Source organism: Pantherophis guttatus, chromosome 7, assembly GCF_059756535.1.
Source record: "Pantherophis guttatus breed Tessera chromosome 7, ASM5975653v1, whole genome shotgun sequence".
In the NCBI taxonomy this organism is placed as follows: Eukaryota; Metazoa; Chordata; class Lepidosauria; order Squamata; family Colubridae; genus Pantherophis; species Pantherophis guttatus.
Genome location: NC_142069.1, coordinates 54,582,321 through 54,607,109, shown reverse-complemented (window position 1 = coordinate 54,607,109; position 24,789 = coordinate 54,582,321). Strand labels below are relative to the sequence as shown.

Below are 24,789 nucleotides of genomic sequence, written 5' to 3'. Positions count from 1 at the left end.
AATGCAGGAAAAAGTTTATTGTGCACGGTTCAAACAGCCCAAAGGCAAACAAAAAGTCTGAACGCCGATGGCTTCTTCTGGCCATGTATTTATACAGTTTAAAGGCAAAAGTATTACAGAGAGTGATGCATTTCACACGTAGAAGCTGCCCTTTCATCTATCTCTGGGAAAAAAAATAACAAACTTCTTCTCACATACTCAGGTTCTCTGCTCCAGCGCTCAAGACATAACAAAAGGAGATAAGAGGCTAGGAGACGCCTCAAGGGCAATAAGGAAGCAGCACCCCTTATCCAGGGATATGCATGACATTTGGGATGCAATAAACATTAAACAACAGAATGTATCTGTTTAGGGTCAGTTTGCCCTTTTACAATTCTGTACCTACGTCAAATACCGTTTGTCATCTCAGCACCTTGGCACGGAAGAGGCACTTCTGTCTTGACCAAAGATTTGGATTTCTAATATTTGAGTTTTATCCCAATATCGAATCTTAGCCTGGCTCATACCCCCCTTTGTGACTCATCTGTTTATCCAGACGAGTCACACCATAGGTCCTCTTCCTGCTGGAGCCGTTTGTAATCCCACATGAGCAATTGTCTTACGTTCCACCAGCAAGGATAGACTTTTAGAAATAGTCTCAACAAACAGAGGTAAGAGACATGGGAGAAAAATACACCCCACAGCCATTAATCCCACCAGGCCAAAAACGGCCTGCAGGCCAGGTAACTTTGGCCACCATCCTGAAAACATATCCTGTAAATTAAGGCCTTTCCAAGTCTGGACTGGCACATGAGCTATTTCAACCATTTTGTCTGTTAGTTCCTTAATAACCTTTCCTACTGCAGATGTGTCTATATGTCTTCTTTGTCTTAAGTTCCCCACCTCATCATATACTGGGACACCTAAAACCTGTCGAGTTTTAAGGGGAAGCAAAAAGAATCCTGGTCCAATTATTCCCAGGACACAAGCTCCACACCAAGATTTAGGTAGAACCCCACATGCCATTTTACCACATATCCAGTATAGCCCATCAGGAGCCAGCCATTCAAGGGTCTGATTATTTGGATCCTTTAAAAAAAATAACCCGTTTACCTTAAACAGGGCCATTTCATCAGTTCCCTCTGTGGCATTACCTCCTGACCACCATACCTTACTTTCCCATCTTCCCGTACATATGAGGTTTCCTCCCTGATGACAGCCTGCCACAATTTTTCTCTGGAAACAGACATTCCCTACCAGACTAGTAGTCAATGTCCAGTCTCCATCCTTACCCTTATTATATGACAGGTTACCTTTCTGATCCATTTCTAATATTTTGGAATAATTCAATTCCTGGGCTTCCCATGGCCATTTTTCTCCCATGTTAGTTCCTCCACATACAAAACAATTTGATACATTCAGAGTGTGGGCTATGTCTTCTGCCAATTTGACAAAGGTATTTGTCACATAGCTAGGGATTTCGGGTATATTCAGCTTTTCCCTTTTCAGATAATATTACAAGGGGACTTCTTCAGGATTTATTACCAAATAATGTACTAGCACCTCCTCTATAATTTTCACGTCACACTCTATCTTACAGCTTATACATAAAACACAATCAATACAGTGCGTGCAACAACAACACTCACACCCACAATTACAAAACCAACACATTTAAAGAAAATTCTCCTTTCTGTTCTTTTGCATCAAAAGGCAGCTTCCAGGGTGTCCTAAGCAGGGACTTCTTTCATCTGTAAGAGGTTCACACTCCGCAGCCGGTTGGGAAATATTAGGGATCAGAACGACTGAGAAATCAAATGGGCCCTGGTTGTCCACAAAACCATTGCTTATATCTGTAAAACACAATAATCAATAAAGCTACTACCCCAATTACTCAAAGTGCCCACACCCAATTTTCCTTCCACATGAATCTGCAATGATCTTCAATCTTTCGTCAGGATCCAAGTTCCGGACTAATTCAAGGGAGCAGGTGCTCCATTCCCCCCCCCCCTTTTTTTTTTTTTTTTAGCTTACAGCGGGTTACATCGGCAGATATACATCAAGGTAACCTATATATAAAATACAAAAGCTTTCTTTAAGCACATTCAAATGTCAGTTTTGTTGGATGTTGTTTGTCCATGGACAGTTTCCAGCCGGTGTCAGCTGCTGCCTTGACTCGTGTCTGATGGATCCATGATTTTGATTCTGCAATCTTAATAGCAAGTGGAGAAGTCATAATACCAATAAAAGATCCCTTCCATCTTCCACTTAGTCCCCAGGTTCAAATGAGTGACATTAAGTTACTAATCTAGGGGGTACTTGTTCCATCACATATCGTTGGAATCTCTCAATTTGCTTATTAAGTTCTTGTACCATCTCCATATTCCAACCCCCCCCCCTTTACGACCTAAATCAGGCCACCTAACATACATATTTACCTTATTTTACCATATTTACATGGTCGGGTGGAATAAACCTCCAATACCTGTAAACAATCATGCTCAGAAACAGACTCCGTAGGCAACAAAGTTGCTGGATTTAATCGGTTAGACACCACCAGACACACCTGTGGATTCTCACTCCTAATTGCCTGATATTTTGTCAGCCTTTGCCCACTAATCCACAAATGTCCCTTAGTATCCAACACAGACTGCTCCTCATGAGGGGAGTGCATGAGTATAGGACAAGAAAAAGTAAGTTTATTACAATTCTGAATCAATTCTGCACTTGCAGCCAGCACCTTCAAACAGTGGGGCCAGCTTTTTGGGCCCCCCCTTTCCACTCAAGAGGTTCCACATTGGCTCCTTTGGTGGCTGCATACAAAAGTGCTGCCATCAAAGCAAAGTTAGGGATCCAATTACGGCAAAAGCCAGCTAATCCTAAAAAGCTTCTCAGTTGTCTTTTTGTTCGGGTCCTGCCAGCATTAGGACCGCCCTTTTCTGCTCTGGTCCTAAAGGTCGATGACCCTTATATCGTATCCCAAATATCTAACTTTCCTTTTCACCAATTGAGCTTTCTTTCTTGATACCCAATAACCACACTCTAATAACAAATCTAGCATTATCGTGCATTCATCTTAGTATTATCCCATCATAAATCCTCTGTCAGTCCTGTTGATCCAAACATCATCAACATATTACAGTATTGTGTCTCCTGGTTATTGAGGCACATAATACTGTAAGTCTCTAGCTACCGCTATTCCAAACAATGTGGGGGAGGTCTTAAATCCCCGAGACAGCCGAGTCCCATTATATTGCATTTTCATTCCTGTATAAGGATTCTCCCACTCAGAATGCAAACAGTGGCTGGCTTACGGGGTGAATGGGAATTGGAAAGAATGCATCCCTTAAATTAATAACAGAAAACCACTCAGCCCGGGGTGGAATTAAACTTAACAGGGTATATGAATTTGACATGGCCAGGTGTAAAGTTACCATGCCCCAGGTGGTAAGACCCATCTGACTGTTTAATTGGGATAATTGGAGTATTCCAGGAGGACTAAATAGGCACCAAAAACCCCGCTTCCAAATCTCTGAATGCTTTCATAAATAGCACAAATAGCTTCCCAAGAAACGGGACGCTGCCTTATACTCACAGACGCCATTCCAGGTTTTAGTTGCACCACCACTGGAGGGTGGTGAGCTGCAAAACCCGGCAGGTTATCCTCAGCGCACATCAAACAACCTCCACTTCTCCTCCTTCTCTCTCTTCAACCTGTCTCCCTATCATCAACCTCCAAATCTCCTCCAGGGAATGCCTTATAGTCATTTTCTGACTGCCTTCATCAAAAGAACTTGTTGCCCCTAATTTACTCAGCAGATCCCTGCCTAGCAACGGAATAGGGCACTCAGGGATGTACAAAAATTCATGCTGGATTTCAGCTCCTTTAAAATCACACATCACAGGCTTTAGGATCTACCGTCCCATAATCTGTCCTGAAACCCCCTGAACCTGGATTTTACGTGATCCAGGGGCTGCAATCTGCTCATTTATAACTGATCTTCCTGCTCCCATATTTACCAAAAACGTTCTGTACTGACCCCCTATTTTCATTGTAACTAATGGCTCAGGCGGGGGTTCTTCCAAGCCTGGTCCCCCTCAATCTGACCAAGTCATGTCTGCCAATCCAATACTTTCCACTTTCTGCTGCCCTGCGCCCTCTCCAAATCCTCTACCAAAACCCCAACCTGAACTTGTCTGTCCAACCTTCTACTCAAACCTCTCCTCTGTCCTCGCTCTCCCCTTCTCCCAGAGAGCTGCCCACGCATCCCTGACCCAAAATCCGCTCCTCTCATCCCTCTACTTCTCACCATCTGTCTTGGGCATTCCTTTTCCAAAGTAATTTTATTTCTAGACCACCCTTCTCCCGAAGGACTCAGGGCAGTGTACAGCCTATTTTGTTTAAAAAAAAACAAGACAAACACAAATTTAAAATAATTAAAATATTAAATGGATTCGGCTCAATTTAAAACCCCAGAAATTTAAAACATCTAATGTAAAATTATGTTGCTAACCCAGCCTGGCGAAGCAACAGGATCTTGAGTACAGGTTTAATTAAGCGTTGTTAAACCTCCAAAAATTTCCAGAAAAGAAAAAATAAAAATAAAACGTATTCAGAGCAGAAAGGAAAATGTATCTGCATAGCTTTCATATGTTAATGAAAGAGGCTTCACAGAAAGAGGAGGAGGGGTGGGCGGTGAGAGAAAGGAGAAAAAAAAGTTTTAAAAGAACAAAAAGCATCTCTTTTCCTGTTTCTCCCCTTCAAAGGAAGGGGGGGGAGGAAAAAAAAAACCCTTGCATCCCACTTCGCAGTGCCCCTGCCAACAAACCAGCCTTTTTATTCATCCGTGCCTCCTGCTCTTTCTTCTCCACCTACAGCCCCCACAGCCTCCAAATCATCATCATCATCTTCATCATCTTCATCATTCCCCTCTCCCTCACTCTGACTGCTACCTCTAGGCGAATGATTCCCCTTGACTTTTGACTTCATGCCAGGATCACTCATACGCCTCTGATTTCCTCCTCCGCTCCCTCCAGCAGCCCCCTTACTTTTCCTGCCTGCTCAGATACACATAACCCGACTGTTTCAGCCATACATTGCAATAAATCCTCAGCTTTTTTCAACAGGGCTCTCACCCATTGATCAATATATTGAAATTGATCAGGATATTTATCCTGATTCACTACAATCACTCCCCACAACTTAACCACTGTTTCTTCCCTTAACCATCCCTGAGGGGGAGGGGGTCAGCCCATCTCCCTTTGTGACCACACATGTTTACATAAGAATTTTAATTGATCCTTTGATCCTTTCGGATAGGAAGGGTTACTAAAATACTTGTCAAAACCTTTTAACATGCATGCCAACGGAGTATTTGGCACGCTCTGAACCCCACCCATTCTCTCACACTGCTGTAGGCTCGTAGCCCCGGAAACTCACAGCCACTAACGAGAAATGCGACAGCTTAACCACCCACACAACCTGACATGGACTTCATTAGGGTAGCCACCCCGAGTCCGAGGGAGTGATCAATTCCCTCCGTCTGCCTTCAAATGAGGCAGGTACAATTCTTTTACAATATACTCACTTAAAACACTCCCACTCCGTAGATTCCTGGCCAGGAATTTGTTCAGACCACCTTTCCTGCACCGCAGGGTTCTTGGACTCGATCAGAGCACCGTCTGGGCCATGGGGGTATCGCTGCTGTCTCCCGGAGACGTATCTCTGCGGCGCCTGGAGAATGTTCAGGACCGACCTCCCGATGGTCCCGAGGGGTCAAAACGGCCCTCAGCGAAATATCGCCTTGCACCTAGTCCCGGGAGAGTCACCAGCTGTTGCGGGAAATGAAACGAGACTAGGCCAAGCTCTCCAATGCAGGAAAAAGTTTATTGTGCACGGTTCAAACAGCCCAAAGGCAAACAAAAAGTCTGAACGCCGATGGCTTCTTCTGGCCATGTATTTATACAGTTTAAAGGCAAAAGTATTACAGAGAGTGATGCATTTCACACGTAGAAGCTGCCCTTTCATCTATCTCTGGGAAAGGAAATAACAAACTTCTTCTCACATACTCAGGTTCTCTGCTCCGGCGCTCAAGACATAACAAAAGGAGATAAGAGGCTAGGAGACGCCTCAAGGGCAATAAGGAAGCAGCACCCCTTATCCAGGGATATGCATGACATTTGGGATGCAATAAACATTAAACAACAGAATGTATCTGTTTAGGGTCAGTTTGCCCTTTTACAATTCTGTACCTACGTCAAATACCGTTTGTCATCTCAGCACCTTGGCACGGAAGAGGCACTTCTGTCTTGACCAAAGATTTGGATTTCTAATATTTGAGTTTTATCCCAATATCGAATCTTAGCCTGGCTCACCATCACTTCCCATAGTTTAAATAGGGATTTGAAGCAAGAGAAGTCTAGGCATAGCTGGTACTCTACTGGGGACTAATTTGGCTATACATGGGTTAAAGCCAACTTTGTAGCAGTAAAAGTCACTTGAATTCACTCACAGTTGGATACTGTCTTTGTTGAAATTCCAAATAAATTTCTGAGGCAAAGTCTTGTTTGGTAATCTGGAAAATATTTGGATCTGTTGGTGCTGATGGGTCCTTAGGACTGTGAGCTCAGCCATTTGGTCTTTAAATCCATGTCCCTAAGCTGGGAATGGCATGCGAGTGGATTCTAACGGTGGTGAATTCTTGAGTGAGAAGGTTCCTTTATGTCTTGGAGGTTCTGGTCTGCCACCTCTTTGAGAAAGCATTGCTGGATCCCACAATACTGGATGATTTTCACATATGGTGAATTAAGCAATACTGTGGATGCTTTATCCCAGTGTCTGGAGGCTGTGAGGGTCTGGATGGGAAACAACAGACTTCAATATGGAGTAGTTTTAGGTTTAAGAACCATCCAGTTCTGGGACTTTATCATCTGAATGGGGTTACATTACCTCTAACAGATTCTGTTCTCAATTTAGTGTCCCTCTGGATTCGTGGAGTAGGTAGCAGTCGTGACTAGAAGGCCCTTTGCACAACTTCATATTGTATGCCAATTGCTCCCATTCCTAGATCGAGGGGCCCTCCTCATGGTCACTCATGCCCTAGTCATATCCCAGTTGGGCTATTGTACGTGGGACTGCCCTTCAAGACCACCCAGAAACTTCAAAATGGAATGATGTAGGCAGTTATGTGTGTTCCTTGTAGAATACACGTTACACCTCTGCTCTGCAAGATGCATTGGTAATTTATTTCTAGATCCAATTCAATGTGCTAGCCTTGACCTTTAAAGCCATACATGGGACCAGATTAGAGGGATCAAACTTTACCCAGTTACATCCTTCTGTCCCACCAGATCTAGTAGAGAAGGTACGCTGCAAGTTCTCTCATTTTGAACTAAGCAATGGGCCTTCTTGTCTATGGCACCCATGTTGTAGAATATCCTCCCCGAGTTTAGGCTGCTCATATTTTCCAAATGTCCTTTAAGATTTGGTTTTGCCATCAAGCCTGGGGATCCCACAGAACTAGCGAATATTATAATAGTTCCATTATTGTTAACATCCATTCGCCTATTATATTTTTAGCTGCCTTTTATGGTTTTTTAATGTGAATAGCAACAACAACAATAATACTAATAGTAATTATCATCATCATCTGCCAGACTGTCCCACCTCCTTTACATGGACAATCTGAAGCTGTACGGAGAAACACCATCTGAAACAGAATCGCTGCTCAACACTCCACATATATAGCCAAAATATTGGAGATATTGGAATTTGGATTGGACAAATGTGCCACACTTACTATCAGACAGGGAAAAATGTTGAAAACTGAAGGAATCAAGATGCCCCAGAGTCTGCATGAAGATATTATTACAAATACCTGGGTATCCTTCAAGAATACTGAAGTCAAGAAAATGATTAGAGGTGTATACATCAAGAGAGTGAAGAAGATCTCAATGGAGTCCAAACTAAATAGAGTCCAAACTCAATGGAGGAAATACCATCAAGGCAATCAAAACCTGGGCAATTCCAATCATTAGATACACAGAAGGAATAGTGGACTGGACTCAAGCAGAACTAAATGCAATGGGTAGGAAGAGCAGAAAAATAATGACAATGAATCATTCTTTTCATCCTCGCAGCGACATTGACAGACTCTACCTACCAAGGCAAATAGGTGGGTGTGGAATGTTGTAAGTACATCAGATGATTGAAGAAGAAAAAAGGACTTTGGAAGAATATCTGAAGGACAATGAAGAAGATGCACTGAAGTTAGTATGCCAGGAAGACTAACTGACTACTGGAGAAACTAAAGTGGCCTACAAGAAAGACCAAATGAAAAACAAATTGGAGGCATGGGAAGACAAAGCACCACACAGCCAATACATTTTAAAAAATAGCAGGGAAAGCAGATAATAATAAGACCTGGCAATGGCTAAGAGCAGGAAAGTTGAAGAAAGAGTCCAAGGGACTAATTCTGGCTGCACAAAACCAAGCCTTAAGGACAAATGCATACAAAGCCAGAATTGAGAAGACAGCAACAGATAGTACATGCCACCTATGAAAAGAAGCTGAAGAAACAGTGGCCCACCTGGTAAGGTTCTGCAAGAAGATCGCACAGACTGACTACAAGCAGCGGCATGATAAAGTAGCAACAATAATGCATTGAAAGATGTGCAAGAAATATCATTTGCCTGCAAACAAGAACTGGTGGGACCATAAAATAGAAAAAGTCACAGAAAATGAAGAAGTTAAATTGCTCTGGGACTTTAGAATTCAAACAGACAGGCACCTGCCACATAACACCCCAGACCTAACAATTGTCAATAAGAAAGACAAAAGAAGTCTCCATAGTGATTGTGACAGTGCCTGGAGACAGCAGAACAGAAAAGAAAGAACTGGAGAAGATAACAAAATACAAAGACCTATAAATAGAAATAGAACGACTGTGGCAAAAACAAGCAAAGATAGTACCAATAGTAATGGGCGCCTTGGGTGGAATGCAATCCCAAAACAGTTAGAGCACCACTTGAACACCATTGGCATTGACAAATTCGCCATCAATTAATTGCAAAAGGTGACTTTACTCAGAAAAGCTTCCACCCTGCGCAATATCTATTAACACCATCAAACATCCAGATCTACCTATCCCAGGTCCTTAGTAAGAACTTAATAGGTAGACAAAAATGCCAAACCTAGTCTGAACTTCTGGCTGACTGCGATCAACAACAACAATAAGCAGCGCATGTTCAAGATTTGGAAGAAGAATCACCTGGATATGGAAATCAATTAACAAAGATTTATGGACCTGAGGTGTGTTATTTTGAAGCACAAGCTCTTCACTAATGCAGAATTACAAGAGATTGCAAGCAGAGCAGTGCAATATCAAGGCTCAAGTATAACTGATTAAAGAGATAATTTAGAAGTGGAGCAACAAGTAGTGGAGAAAAGGAAGGAAATCAGAGAAGTAGATGAGGAACAAGAAGCAAGAGCTGGATTAGATCTTGAAGAACCAACAGCTAAAGCCGAATTAAGTGAGAAGATTAAGATTCAGGTAGAAAACATGGAAAGATTTTGATTGCCAAAACTGAATCAAGGTAGTAAGAGAAGTTTGGCTAAATTATTGAAGAATGTGAATGAAGCTGTCCAGACTATTCCAACAGAAACATTACTTAAACAAACCAGCTAATGTATGCAGCAGCTTATGTTACTACTGAAGAATTGGGCTTGAAAATTGGAAATAATAAAGCAATTAATAAGGGAAAACCAAAGTGAAAAATCTGCCTGGAGTTAAAAATAAATAAAATTTGATTGATTTTAAGTAATTTGAAGAATTTGAGGCTAGGAAACCTGAAGAATAAAAAAATCAGATTAGCTTGACAGCAAGATACAACCTGGAAAATAAAGAAATTGCACTCATTGTTAAAAAAGCTGAAACAAAGAGTTGTAGCTATTTCAGAGAAAATAAAGCGATGTGATAATCGAATAATGCAGTTTCAGCAAAATTCACAATTTCAAGCAAACCAGCATTATTTCTATAACACCCTTGAAAGTGGACATGTGCTACCACAAGTGAAAAACCTAACAAAGAAAATATCAGGTTCTAGAAATACCAGAAAGTGAAAAATGGCTAACAACTGGAAGAACTTTTTTAATTCAGAAGGATGCAGCAAAGGAAAATAAACCTGAAAATTATGAGCCAATTGCTTGCCTGCCAACAACATCCAAAATGCTTAAAGGCATTATTGCTAACCAAATTTATGGATATCTAGAAAACAAGGATTTGCTACCTGTAGAACAGAAAGGGTGCTGCAAAAATTCAAGAGGAACCAAAGACCAACTGATGATTGATAAACTGGTTTTGAAGAATTCGAAGAAAAAATGAGCAAATTTGTTCATGGTCTGGATTAATTATAAGAAAGCATTTCATTCTGTTCCACACTTCTGAATTGAGAAATGCTTAGACATTTTTGGAATTAGTAGCAACATCCAGAAATTTCTGAAAACTTCCATGAAGTTTTGGCAAACTAAGCTGATGGCCTGTGGAAAAGAACTTGGTGAAGTTGAAATCAAATGAGGAATCTTCCAAGGTGACTCATTGCCACTGCCATTATATGTATTTTCAATGGTGCCACTAACAAGCATTTTGAACATAACAAACTGTGGCTATGAATTGGCTAAAAAAGGGTTGAAAATTTCCCATTTGCTCTACATGAATGATTTAAAACCATTTGGAAAAATAAAAGCTGAACTGAGTTCACAGCTGAAAAACACTGAGGAGTTTAGCAGAGACATTGAAATGCAATTTGGCACTGACAAATGTGCAGCAATTGCTGTTAAGGCAGGAAAAATTGTTGAAGATGATAGATTCAAATTTGATAATGAAGAGCTGATAAAGGTAACACCACAAGAGGGGTCAAGTACTTAGGAGTTTTGGAAGCTTCTGACCAAGTACACAATCAAGTTAAGGAAGCTACTTCAACAAAATACATAAAGCGAGTCTGGAAAATCTTGAGATCAAAACTGAGTGGAGGAAATAACATGAAGACAATTAACACCTGGGCAGTGCTTGTAATATATACTCAGTTGGAATAATTGATTGGATTCAGCTAGAACTTGATAACTTGGATCAAACCACAAGAAAACTAATGACAATGCACCATGCTCTGCACCCAAAAAGTGATGTTGATCTATTGTATTTGCCAAGATCTTAAGGTGGCAGAGGTTTCTTACAGGTGAAACAAACTGTGGAAAAGGAAAAACACCGTTTAAATACTACATAAAAAACAAAACAAAAGAGCCTCTACTGAAGGAGATGAACAAGAGAAACCTCTTGAAAACAACAAGATTGAAAGCAGAATATCGAAAGGAAACAATTGAGTATGGGGTTTTTAACTGGAAAAAGAAGCCTATGCATTCATTTAAAAAGCACAGAACATAAACATAGTATAAAAAACAATAACTATTATAAAAGCTAAATGCTAAAACCAAAGTATACCGCGTTTCCCTGAAAATAAGACCGTGTCTTTTTTTTTTTTTTGACCGAAAGACCCATTAGGTCTTATTTTGGGGAGATGTCTTATTTTGTGGCCACACACCCGCTCCCACCATCTGCTTGCCCATGGCTGCAACGGCTTACAGGGCTTCCCAGGGTAGACACACTTTTAGCCCGGACGGAAAAATGACAGACACTGGAAGCTTTGCTTGCAAATGGGGTGCTTTGAAACAGAGCAATTAGCTCCGTTTCAAGGTGTCCCATTTGCAAGTAGACAAAGCTTCCAGTCTCCCTCTGGGTGAAAAGTGCATGGCAAAGCCAGGGGAGGCAGAGGCACGGGGGTTGAGGCAGGCAATCCCAAAGCGCCGGCCACTCTGTCCCACCGTCTCTCAGTTTGCCCCGGCGCATCCAGATGAGGCATCGGGATCACCTGCCTTTCCCCCCCATGCTTTCGCCTGCTGCCAGTGCCGCCATGCAAGCTTCCCACGAGCCTCCTGTGAGCCAGGCAGCCACGCAGCATGCCCAGATCGCCTGCCTTCCCTTGTGTCTTTGCCTCCACCTGCTGCTGGTGTCACAGTGCAAGCCTTCCACAATCCTCCCATGAGTCAGGAAGCCATGTAGCACATTCTGATTGCCTGCCTCCCCACCCCACAAGTCTCTGCCTCCCCCTGCTGCCAGTGCCTCTCTGCGAGCCTCCCGGTTGCCAGACAGCCGTGCAGCATGTCCAGATTACCTGTCGCCTCTGCCTCCGTGCTTGGACTTATCTGTGTTGCACCAAGGGGCCGGTAGACTGTGGCTGCTGCCGGACACCATTGGCACCCATGTGTGCACTGCCTCTTCTGCTGGCCATGCCCATCCCCCGGGCTTATTTTCAGGGAAACACAGTATATAAAAACAAAAATCTAAAAGTAAGGATAGAGGTTTGATGGGTGAAGGGAACATAAAGGTTTGTATATAGCAAACTATGTCACAGTACAAAATACTTAAAAATGATAAACTAAATGCCCCTTAAGATTACTTTATGTCATAAGTAATCTTCTGACGTATTTTAAGGACTGCTGCATAGAACATGGCAACATTATATAGTGGATTTAAAAAGTCTATATACACCCCCTGTTAAAATACTAGGTTTTTGAGATGTAAAAAAATCAGGCCAAGATAAATCATCCCTCATATTAAAGGAATAGTTTGAAGTTGAGTTTCTAATCTCAAGGTGGCATTAGAGACACATTTTGGGATTTGAGGGGCCAATTTTAGAAATTTGGATTGAGCAAGTGAAATTAGAGAATGGGACAAGCTGGGCACCATAAAAAAATTGTGCTAGTGACTTGACTTTAAATAATTTAAATGCTACATTTATAGGAGTTTAATATTATGGTCCAAAACCTAAACTTGTACATCATGTGGATTTAACAATCTCAATATTTATCTTAAAGAGAATAGAGAAAATCTATTTCTACTGTTGAATAATCCCTATATCCACTTAATCCCTATATCCACTTAGTTTAGAAAAGCTGAAGGAATATTTGACAACCTTTGGAATAAGCCATTTTGATTGAAAACCAATTTTTCACTTTAAGCTTGTTATTATTATTAGGGTTATGCTGTGAATTGGTGTGAACACCAAGTCTGATGTAGAATAAAACAGTTCAGAGTTACTTGAGTTCAGACAGTTACCTAACTCATCCTGCCTTTTTGAAGATTCTCTGTGAAATTCCATTATGTAATTTACCTATAAACGCTTTTTAATGTTTAATATTTCTGCATAAATACGATAAAATATTATCTATTCTCCACACAAGTTCTAAAAATAGATAAAGAGAAATCAACTAAAGAATTGAGCACAAGCATTACAGTTGTACATTTATTGACTGATAAAAAATTTCCAAAGCTGGATCATCATCATGTTTGGCAGTTAAGCATATAGCATCACTATCATATTTGGCAGTTAAGATGTATGTATTATATAAAAACACTTTTTACTTTTTCAATTATCTACCTAATTCTGTATTAGCTAGATAGCAAAAAAGCTGAACCAATTTATTTTAATGGAAAGAAATTTCAAATTAAAAAATCCAGTGTTCAACGTCTTTATTCCATTGTCACTGGACCTTCTCAGTTTATTCAGTTTTTTATTTCTCTTCTCCCCAATTATTTCCTTCCTTTTACAAGTATAGAATTGTAGTTCTTACATTTCAGTATTTAAAATATTTTTTCAGCTCAACTAATTTAATTTAGTCTTCGTTTCTTTATCATTTTCTTTTTCTGGTAGACTATTAATTGAGAAAAGTTATTCAGTGGACATCTGTCTTCCTTGTTAATAGTATTACTACTAACTAGCAGTTTAGTAGTAGTAGTAGTCTAGTAAAATTGTAATAGTATTCCTCCTTCATCCCATTTTGGCTATATTGATGAGTATCTTGGTATGATTTAGTATATTAGACAGTATCACTTATCAGTATCAAGGATTAGGCGATAAGATGAGTATAAAATTGTAGTGAAAACTTTAAGAAAGCTGTTGAAGTGGCTTCAACAAACGATATCAGATTAATTAATCTCTGCATTGATTTCTCTGCACTGACATGAAATTTTACATACTTCATCCTCTCACAACTGTCTAATATTTATGCAAAGTTAGTTTCTTTTGAAAACTTCTGAAGCTTTTGTCTTATTTCAGTGAAGGCAAATACATTTTTAGATTTGTGGGATCAAATAACAAGTTCTAGATGTGCTGCCAATGCAAAATTAAATATTTAAATCTGCATAATCTTTCCTCCCAAAAGAATAATATTTTAAATTGTTTAAAAGTATAATAGGAATTATTGCAAGAAAACTACCATTGTTCCTTATTCCAAAGGCTTTCAATTCTTGGAAAACATTGCTCTACCCATAGCATTTGAAGGAGGGGTTGTTGTTGCACTTGGGGGACAGTTGTTATTTAAATGGATAGATCAACAGAAATTTTAAAATGCAATAATGCTGACAAAACATCTTACAAAGTAAATGGCAATTTCTCTAATATATTATTATTTTATTAGTTAAGATATGAACAAAACTACCTTCTCTTGAGGAATAAAATAATTGGAGCCTGTTAGCACCAAGCATCAGTTTAACAGAAGGAAACAATACTTGTGCCAGAAACCCTGTGTAATTATTTTTATTTGTAAATCTATTCAGGCCACCAACTGCGGGGGGTTCTTCTTCTACTCCCAGAGCACAGAAGGCTATTGTCAATCACCCTAGTGCTGCCCTCATGGCTTTAAGGCGAGGATCACGAAACCTTGTTTTCAGAGATTTCACAGTAAGTAGGATGAGTATGAAAGATATACTGGAAAGAAATAGTTGTGATATTGATACTAAAAACTTGTTTTCTTTTCTGACTTAGGATGAAAAAGAGGGACCAATTACTAAACACATCCGATTAACAGCTGCCTTAATATTAAAAAATATTGGTAAATATTCAGAATGTGGTCGCAGGTGAGTAGATTGTCTCTAATGGAATACTGCAAATTTTCAGAGATGACAAATGTAATCCTAAACATTACTAAATACATTGTACCAGCTTGGAATTTCCTTCCTTCCTTCCTTCTTTCTTTCTTTCTTTCTATCTTTCTTTCTTTCTTTCTTTCTTTCTTTCTTTCTTTCTTTCTTTCTTTCTTTCTTTCTTTCCTGACATTTAAACTTTCTGCTCATTTTCTCTTTCATGGCTGTGTAAAAAGAGGTTGGAAAAGAGTCATGTCAATTTAATGAAGGTTATTTGGATTTTAGTGTAGGTTTTAGTGCATGTTTGCTCCTTCTATTCTCCCCCTTCCCCTCATTTATTTATATTTTTTTGTATGTAAATGGGTATTTTCAAATACTTTTTCAATTATCTACTATTATTCCACCCAGCAAAAGTGCATGTCTGCAATTGGATTCATTGACATCATTTTAGAAGATGCTTGAGATGAGCAATTTCCTCATTTTCTTCTTTACTGCCTGATCTTGAATGCAATATTTTTCTCTGCGGTGCTCTTTAATGTTCTGTTAATAATGAGACCATAATAAATTGTTTGTCTCCATATAGCTTTCTTTCAATATTTAATACTTTTTCTTAAAAAAACTTAGTACAGGTAGGTAGATCTTAGCTTACGACCACAACTGAGCCCAAAATTTCTGTTGCTAAGTGAGACATTTGTTAAGTGAGTTTTGCCTCTTTATGACCTTTCTTGCCACGGTTGTTAAGTGAATCACCGTAGTTGTTAAGTTAATAACACGGTTGTTAAGTGAATCTGGTTTCCCCATTGACTTTACTTGTCAGAAGTTTGCAAAAGGTGATCACATGATCCCTGGACACTGCAGCTGTCATAAATATGAGTCACTTGTTAAGCATCTGAATTTTGATCACATGACTATGGTGATGCTGCAATGGTCATAAGTGTGAAAAACTGTTATAATTCACTTTTTTCAGTGCTGTTGTAACTTTGAACGGTCATTAAATGAACTGTTGTAAGTCAAGGACTACCTGTACAAGAAAAAAACCCAGTTATGCATCATAAAAGTAGGCATATGAAGGTCAATTAATTTAAGGTAATGTGAGTGCAAAGTGTGGTAAATCATAGTAACTGTGAATGATTAGTTAGCCATAAAATGTTTTTCCTTGTTGAAAATCTACGCTTAATTATCCCAGGTTTTGCCCCTGTGCTGCAGCATTTAGATAAATTCATCCTCCTATAGATTCTATTTTGGTTTTAGTGATTTAAATCCAACCCATTTGGATTTAAATGAAAATATTATAATGTTGAATGTGTGTCGTTTAGTGTATCAGTACCATGTTGGTGGGATGTAGGCAACTGGGTTTGGTGTCCGAGGTGTTTTCTAGATTAGACATCCTGGCTTGCAAAAAAAAAAAAAAAGTGAGTGTGCTTAGTTTGTGGTTGAGGCATTCTGCCCTAAATGGGCCAAAACTTACTAGTACTGTACTGACCCAGCCATTAGCAGGAAATGCTGCCTGTAGCACAAGGCAACCAAGTTCAAAAATAATATGTGCTATTTTCTCTGTCTTAATAAAAAAATGTGAAAAATTTATATGACCAAACCAAAACCATAATTGGTCGACATTAATGAGTCCAACTGTTGACAACTATGGTATATGGCAGGTGTCGGCAACCAGTGACTCCGGAGTCACATGCGGCTCTTTCATCCCTCTGCTGCGGCTCTGTATTGTGACGGAGGGATGAAAGAACTGTCGCAGCGGTGGCGATGGCCAAAGCCTCAGTGCGGGAGTGAAGCACCCCGCACTTGCCTTTGCGCAAAACAGTATTCCGCCTTAGTCGCGGTACATTTGCTATTGCTGCCTCTATGGCCTGCCTACTCTTCTCACAGCGCCTTGTGCAGCACAGTGAAATTTCACACGCTTCACAATGGGGGAGATGGGGTCCCCTCCTCCTCCTGGAGCCCATTATGCAGAGCTGCAATGCGACTCTGTCCCACTCGCACAAGGCAACAGCAGCAGCAGCATCGGCTGCTCCTGTTGGTCACCTCCCATTTGGTCACCTCCCAAATGTCAGTTGTCTTTCCTGCAGAGCCACCGTTGTGATGCCCCGCCTCCCCACTGGCTAGCTAGTCTTTGGCTCTCTGCTGACCAGCTGATGGTCGGCGCACTGCTCCTGGGCTCGTTGGCCTCCACACGTCAGACTCCCACCTCCCAGGACCAGTTCAGGTGCTTCCTTCCCCCCCCAGGGGACAGGAAGAGAGAGAGAAATAGAAATAGAGAAGGGGGAAAGAAAGAGAGGGAGGGAAAGAGAGAAAGAGACAGAGAGGTAGGGATGGAAAGAGAGAGAGACGAGACAGAGAAAGAGGGAGGGAGAGAAAGAGAGAAAGAGGGGGGAGATAGAGGGAGGGAAAGAGAGAGACGGGAGGGAGAGAGAAACAAGAGACAGAGAAAGAGAGGGAGGAAAAGAGAGAAAGCAAGGGAGAGACAGAGAGAGAGAAAGGTGAACATTTTTACAGAACTATAAATACGTTGAGCCTTTGAGGCGAGTGGCTGGGCAAGGCCGGGTGTGACAAGAAGTGGCTGGGAGGGGAGGGGTGAGGTGGGGCTGGGCGTTACAAATAATTTAACAACCTGTTCTCTGTCCTAATGACTGACTGGGTAGGTGTGGCTGGGGGTTATGTGACTGAGTGGGAGTGAGTGACATCGAGTTGGCCATGCCTACCCAGGTTTTGTGGCTCCTGGTGATTTCTTTTCTGTGGGAAATGGGTCCAAATGGCTCTTTGAGTGTTTACGGTTGCAGACCCCTGGTATATGGAATATTGTAACTTTTTTTTTTTTATTGAAAAAGTTTTGAATACAAATTTTTTCCCCCATTTTTCTCCCCCCTCCCCCCTAACCCCCCCTCACCACCCATCCCCCCCTGTGACTTCTTCACAACAAAAACCCAATTCATAACAGATTATATAATATTTTACCATCCCCTTACTCCCTCCTCTAAATACTGACCCTTACTTACTAATAATATTATTAATATTGTTACTTCCCCCTTTTACCATACATTTCAAAATAACATTCTACTGTAACATTGTATAACTTCTAATTTATAACTTATAATATTATTGTAACTCCCAATTTAGCAATAATCTGCCCTTTTTCTCCTCCTCCATACTTATATCTATATATTAATACAACATTTCAAAACAACCTTCCACTTTAAAACTATATAATAAATCCTACTTTAACATTTAATCTTTTATGTATATTAATATAACATTTCTAAGCAGCCTACCCCATAAATCCTAATTTAACATTTATTCAACTCTATCCATTTGCTCCACTCCCCTAAATATATCACTTAAACATCCCTTTTCTTAGACTAAACAATCAATAAACTAACCTATTTCCACCCACTTCATACAAAGTTGCCATGCACAACAATTCTTAATATCTTTAATCCACTGCCCACTCTGCTAATATATATATATTCCATTATATATATATATATATAAAAAGTCGATGACTTTAAATTTATAATCCATATAATATCTTCTTTGATGTCTTTCCACTGGATTGTTGAGTCCATCATCCATAATAGGGTAACATAGCATCCTGATGCAACAGTTTGTTCAAAATCTTCAGTCATCATCTGCCCCCATCAGTAATGAATATCCTCATATATATATAAAAGAAAAAAACAACCACCCGAGTGACATTATGATTATATTCCATATAGTTGTAATTGTGGCTTTCATCAGGATTATTAATTCCCATCATCCTAATGGGTAACAACCAGATCTTCTGCATGCCCCAGCGTAGCTCTCTTGCCTTATAGCTCAAGATAATTATAATATATTTATCGATAAAAGAAAGAAATCCAAAATAGATAATTCAAATCCAACAGTTTAAGACTCTTTTCACATCCCAAAATTACGGCATTGCAGAGGTCTGTCACTGTCCTCAGGATAATATTAACCAGTACTTCGCCTCCACTGTCTTTTCACATATTCATTCATTTTTTTAAATAACTGGCTTCACTGTTGCTTAATTTAGAAATTTCTATTTTTATGAGACCTATTTCTTTTTTTCTTTTCTTTTTGTGGGTTTAATCTCCATCCTGGTTTCCTTTCTGCAAATTGTATATCAACTGATCGGTTTTCATTCTGCTTTATAACTTGATCTTGTTGGTTTTGCCTTTGTGCCTCATATTTCTTTTTTATCAATTGTGTATCAGCTAATTGGTTTCCATACTTGTCTGTGACTTGATGAATCATCACGTTGGAGTCCGATGCCACTTCTCTCGTATTTGTAGATAGTCCAGCTGAGATGTCTGAAGAATCCAAAAACAATTTATCCACAGCAACCTCTATAATTCGATGTTTTGCCTTTATTTCCAATTCCTTCTGCTTATCCTATATTGTGCCTAAAGATGTTAAATTCATCTTCAAGATTTTTTGATAAAATTCTTCCGCTTTTTCAACAGTATTTAGTTGGTATCTTTCTCCTTGATATCTCAATATTATACCAACTGGAGCGTCCCACCTGAATAGAATTTTTCTTTTTTTTAGCTCAGTCACCAGAAAACCAAATTTCTTCCTTTCCAATAACATCTTAGGCGGGAGCTCTTTGTAAATCCAAATCTTTCTTCCAAACAATTGCAAAGTAGAATTGAAAGAATTTTGCACAATTTTATTTCTTATATCTTTATCTGTAAAATAAATCACCACATCTCTAGGCAATTGCCTTTGCTTTGCAATCCAGGAATTTATTCTATAAACTCTGTCAATCCTACAAAATACTTCCTCAGGTTGAGCCTTTAAAATCCCAGCCAGAATTTCAGAAGATATTTTCCTTAAATCATCTCTGTCATTTTCCTGCAGTCCTCTGAGTCTAATTGCATGTTCAGTAAAATTATATTGCATCATTAAAACTTCTCTTTCAATCCGTTGTTATATGTTTTCTGCATTACAAGTCTTTTGATCAGCCTCCAATTTAAGATTTTCTTCTGAGCTATTTTCTTGAGTGTTTGTCAAATCATTTTCAATTTTTTGTATTCTATTATCCAAATTGTCCTCAATTTCTTCCACTTTAGACTCTAATAAGTTAGTATTTGCATCCAACTTGATCATAAATTCTGCAAAACCACTAGCCACTTTTATGATCTTTCGGTCCAAAATATCAAACTTTGATTGCACTAATTCCTTAATTTCCTGCTTAAATTTTTTAAAGTTCTGATTCACAATCTCATCCCTTCTTACAATCTCCTCCAAGAAAAATTCAATTATATTAAAATCAGTTTTCTGAGACTGGAGATTTAGAACTTGTTCACGTAATTTATTAATGGGGGAATCCCCCCCCCCTGCTTGTTTGTCTGGCTTTGCAAGCTTTAATGCCATATTTCCACACAGACAAACTATTTAAAAAAAAAGAAAAGAGAGGCAGAGAAGAAAAAAAAACTTCTTTCCAACCAAGATCAATATCAGATCTCCAGGAAAAACAAAACACAAAAGTAGAGCTTCTTCAATTGTAGCCAGAAGTATTTATTCCGCTACTTTGTATCTTAATAGAGAACGGAAGGACTCTCCCTTTCAGCCCCTTCTCAAGCCTCGGCAGTCGCCATTTTTAAAAATTCTTTTTCCATTTCCTTCTTCAATAATTGTTATAAAATAGATAAAATACTTGCGATTCAGGGTCACCGGTCCAGCTCATATCCTTTTTTAATTGTTCTGTTAGTTTTGTAGGCTTGATCTTGTCGCCTAGCTCTGCATAAGCAGAGGTCTCCCAAAGCCCGGAGCGACGGCGAGGGAAATAGGGAGCATCATCTGCTTCGTCCCCAAAAGTAAAAAAAACTTTTGGGGCTAGGCAGAGAGCTCTACCTACCCCCGTCGGCTCTATCTCCATTTCCACATGGAAATGGAGTTTTTTCTAGCCGCCTTTCAGTTGTAAAGGCGGCTCTTTACAGGCAATGGGGCGGCGATCCCAAGGGATCGTCTAGCGGCGGCAAGAAGCCAATGCTTACAACCGAATATTGTAACTTGAAATACAAGAGGATCAAATGATAAATACCTTGTGTTAATGACTAAAAATAAGAAAAAAAATATCTATGCACACTGAAAAGAGTTGACTAATACATGCCTGGAAATGGAAATGTAGGTTTCATTTTTAAAGAAATATCCAAAATATATTTCAAAAGTAGAAATTAATATAATCTAGATTGTTGTGAATGCATACAAAACTATTTTTTTTATTGAAAAAGTTTTACAAACATCAATTTTCCCCCCATTTCCCCCCCCATCCCTCCCTAACCCTCCCCCATACCCTTCCTCCCCATGACTTCCCCAAGGTGAAATCCATCCACATTGTATTATATCATACTTTACCACCCCTCTATTCTCCTCCCTATGCGCTATAAATTTCTACATAACAATAGACTATTTTGCCCCCATATACTATACATTTCTACACAACATTTAGCTAAAAGCTATCTGGTACTTCCTGGTTTGGTATTTATTCTGCACATAATCTATCCAATTCTTCCACTCCCATGCATAAGTCTCTTGAGTCCGGTCTTTTAAGTATGCTGATATCTTCGCCATTTCTGCAAAACTGGCCATCTTCAAAGTCCATTCTTGAATTGTAGGCATATCAACCCTTTTCCAATATTGACCAATCAGTAACCTGGCTGCTGTCACCATATACAATATCAATTTTGTTTCACCCACTGAAAAACCCTTAACTATACCCAGTAAAAACAAATGAGGAGAAAATTGAATTTTTTTCTTTAAAACATTTTGCATAACCCACCAAATTTTTATCCAAAAAGCCTTGGCTTTCTTGCATGTCCACCATATATGATAATATGTAGCATCTAGACAATCACATCTCCAACATTTCGGTTGAACATTAGGATACATACATGACAATTTCTTAGGATCTAAATGCCACCTATAAAACATTTTATAAAAATTTTCCCTTAAATTCTGCGACTGTGTAAACTTAACATTCTGAACCCATATTTTTTCCCATGTTTCCATCATAACTGATTCTCCAAAATTTTGCGCCCATTTTATCATACAATCTTTAACCAGTTCATTTTCTGAATCTCTTTCTAACAAAACATTATAAATCCTCTTAATATGCATTGGGCCTTTCTCTTTTATCTGTCTAACCAATTCTTCTTCATGCAACATTAAACCGATTTTTTGATCTTCTCTCCATCTCAATTGAAGTTGATTATACTGTAACCAAGTTAAATTAATCCCTTCTTCCAACAGTGTGTTCAATGTCTTTAGTTGCCATCTGCCCCATCATTAAAAAGTACTTCTTTATATAAACCCCCCCCCCCCGAGTGACTTTATATTTATATTCCGTATAATGTGACCAAGATCCAACTACAACGGTATTTTGTAATCCCATTTGAATCGGTGCTTCTTCCATACTCTCATCAAGGAGCTTCTAAGTATATGGCTATTAAATACTTTGTCCACCTTGTTTTCATAAAATAAATATGCATGCCAACCAAATTCAAGATCGTGGCTTTCTATATTCAATATTCCAGTCTTTGTCCTTCCAAACCAATCGCTTGTGTAAACGCTGCAGCTTCATAATATAATCTCAGGTTTGGAAGTTTAAGACCACCCCTTTCACGAACATCTTGCATAATTTTCAGTTTAACTCTTGGCTTTTTCCCATTCCAAAAAACTTATTCACTCCTTTTTGCCATTCAGTCAAATATTTATCACTTTTAAGCACCGGAATCATTTGGAACAAAAATAAAAATCTAGGTAGAACATTCATTTTAACTGCTGCTATTCTTCCAAGTAAAGACAGCTGCAGTTTTTTCCAGGTTTCCATATCCTTTTGTACTTTTCGCCACAACACCTCATAGTTATTTTGAAATAGTTTTATATTTGAATCTGCAACTTGAACTCCTAGATATCTCACTTTTGATACTATTTCAAAGCCTGCCTTCCTTTCCAGTTCCTTCTTTTGATCAACTGTCATATTTTTAACTATCATCTTGGTTTTTTTCTGATTCAGTCTAAATCCTGATACCATACCATATTCTTCTATAATGTCTTTCATCTGAATTATTGATTCCATCGGCTGCGTTAGGGTAACAACCAGATCATCTGCAAATGCCCTTGTTCTGTAATCCTCTTGCCTTATCACTATTCCCTTCAAATGCTCGAGTCCCGTATTGTATTCAACAAGACTTCTAAGGTTAGAATAAACAACAATGGGGATCATACAAAACTATTAACAGCCGTTGAAACTATAGCTCACATGCTGCTACACTGCATCTTTTAGAAGGTTTCACAGACTCAATTTATAACATCTTACCTAATAAAATATCTGGGAAATACTGATCTTTTTTAAAATCAACTACTGTTATCAGAGCAGTATGAAGTAGTTTTTCTGAATGTGGCCAAATTCTGCTATGCTGTATGTAAAATTAGGCAAACTTAACTGCTGACTGTTAATCTGCCACCAATTACAATATAGTATTCTGTCTTTTATTTTTTACTATTATTATTGTTTTAATGTTTTTGTCTGTGACGATAATAAAAATTGATTAAATCTGTTAGCAATCCATAGGTAGGTTTTAGTTGCCAGTGAATTATGAGAATAGAAAAACCACGGATGAATTGGGGAGGAGAATGCAAAACTGAATGAATGTGAACCAAGATAAAGTCATTATGTTACATAATATGAATGAATGTTGAGATCAAAAAAGTGTTTGTTTCAGTTATCCAGAGGCTAAATAATGAATCAGGATAGTTATTTTATATACATGTTTTAGCTATATCTATTGATATGTATATATGAAAGAGGAATTAATAAATTGCTATCCATGATGAAACATGAGGGATGAGCCATTTTTTTGATGGTTTATGGTGTATTTAGTGATACGGAAGAAAGGTAAAATAAATTAGAGTGAAAGTAAATGACAAAAGGAAGTAAAAATTGACACCCTGAATGAAAAGTCATTACAGAATAGCAATAGACTTATCTACTGTTTCATGGTGCTTTACAAAGCCCTCTCTAAGCAGTTTACAGAGTCAGCATATTTTCCCCAACAATCTGGGTCCTGATTTTACTGACCTTGGGAGGATGGAAGGCTGAGTCAATCTTGAGGATGGAAAGAACTCCTGGCAATGTGAGTAGAGTTAGCCTGTAATACTACATTCTGACCACTGCTCCACCATGGCTCTTGATAGTTCTCAATTAACAACCACTTTTTCAGCAACTATTTGAATTTGCAGTGATGCTGAACAAATGGCATTTATGATCAGTCCTCAAAGTTCAGCATCCCTGCAGTCATATGATACAATTTGGGCGCTTGGCAACTGACTTGCATTTATGAGTCTCATGATCACATGATCATCATTTTGCGACTTTTTCTGATGACTTCTCCCAAACAAAGTAAGTGGGGAAGCCAGCAGGGAAGATCTCAAGTTGCTCCCATTAACTACATCTGTCTACACTCTATAGCACATGCTTGCCCAGCTACACACAGACCATGCTACAGCAGCCCCTCCCATGCTAAGCACCACCTGCTCACATTTACATCATACTACAATACCCGCCTCCCACCCAGGCACACTCCATAGTACTCACCCACCCGCTGGCCTGATTGCAAGCTTCCCGGCACATACAATTTTCCACTGGTTTCGCTATTGACTTTGCTTGTTGAAAACTGGTAGAAAGTCTCAAGTTTACAGTCACATGAAATCCTCACTTAACAAGTCAGCTCAGCAGTAGGGACTGCCAGGTTTGTTATAGCTAAACAATATGGTCACATGATGTCATGATTTACAACCCCATCGTGTATAATGGCAAATG

At 39.2% G+C, this 24,789-nt stretch overlaps 1 protein-coding gene across 1 annotated transcript in view; it reads left to right on the top strand.

The window, feature by feature from the left end:
• Positions 1-24,789, top strand: part of ARID2 (AT-rich interaction domain 2) — a 279,055-nt gene that overhangs the window by 251,626 nt on the left and 2,640 nt on the right. The window contains exons 19-20 of the mRNA XM_060694701.2: positions 14,649-14,772; positions 14,857-14,948. Of these exons, the coding sequence (XP_060550684.1) occupies positions 14,649-14,772; positions 14,857-14,948 (216 nt within the window). The remainder of the gene's footprint in view (positions 1-14,648; positions 14,773-14,856; positions 14,949-24,789) is intronic.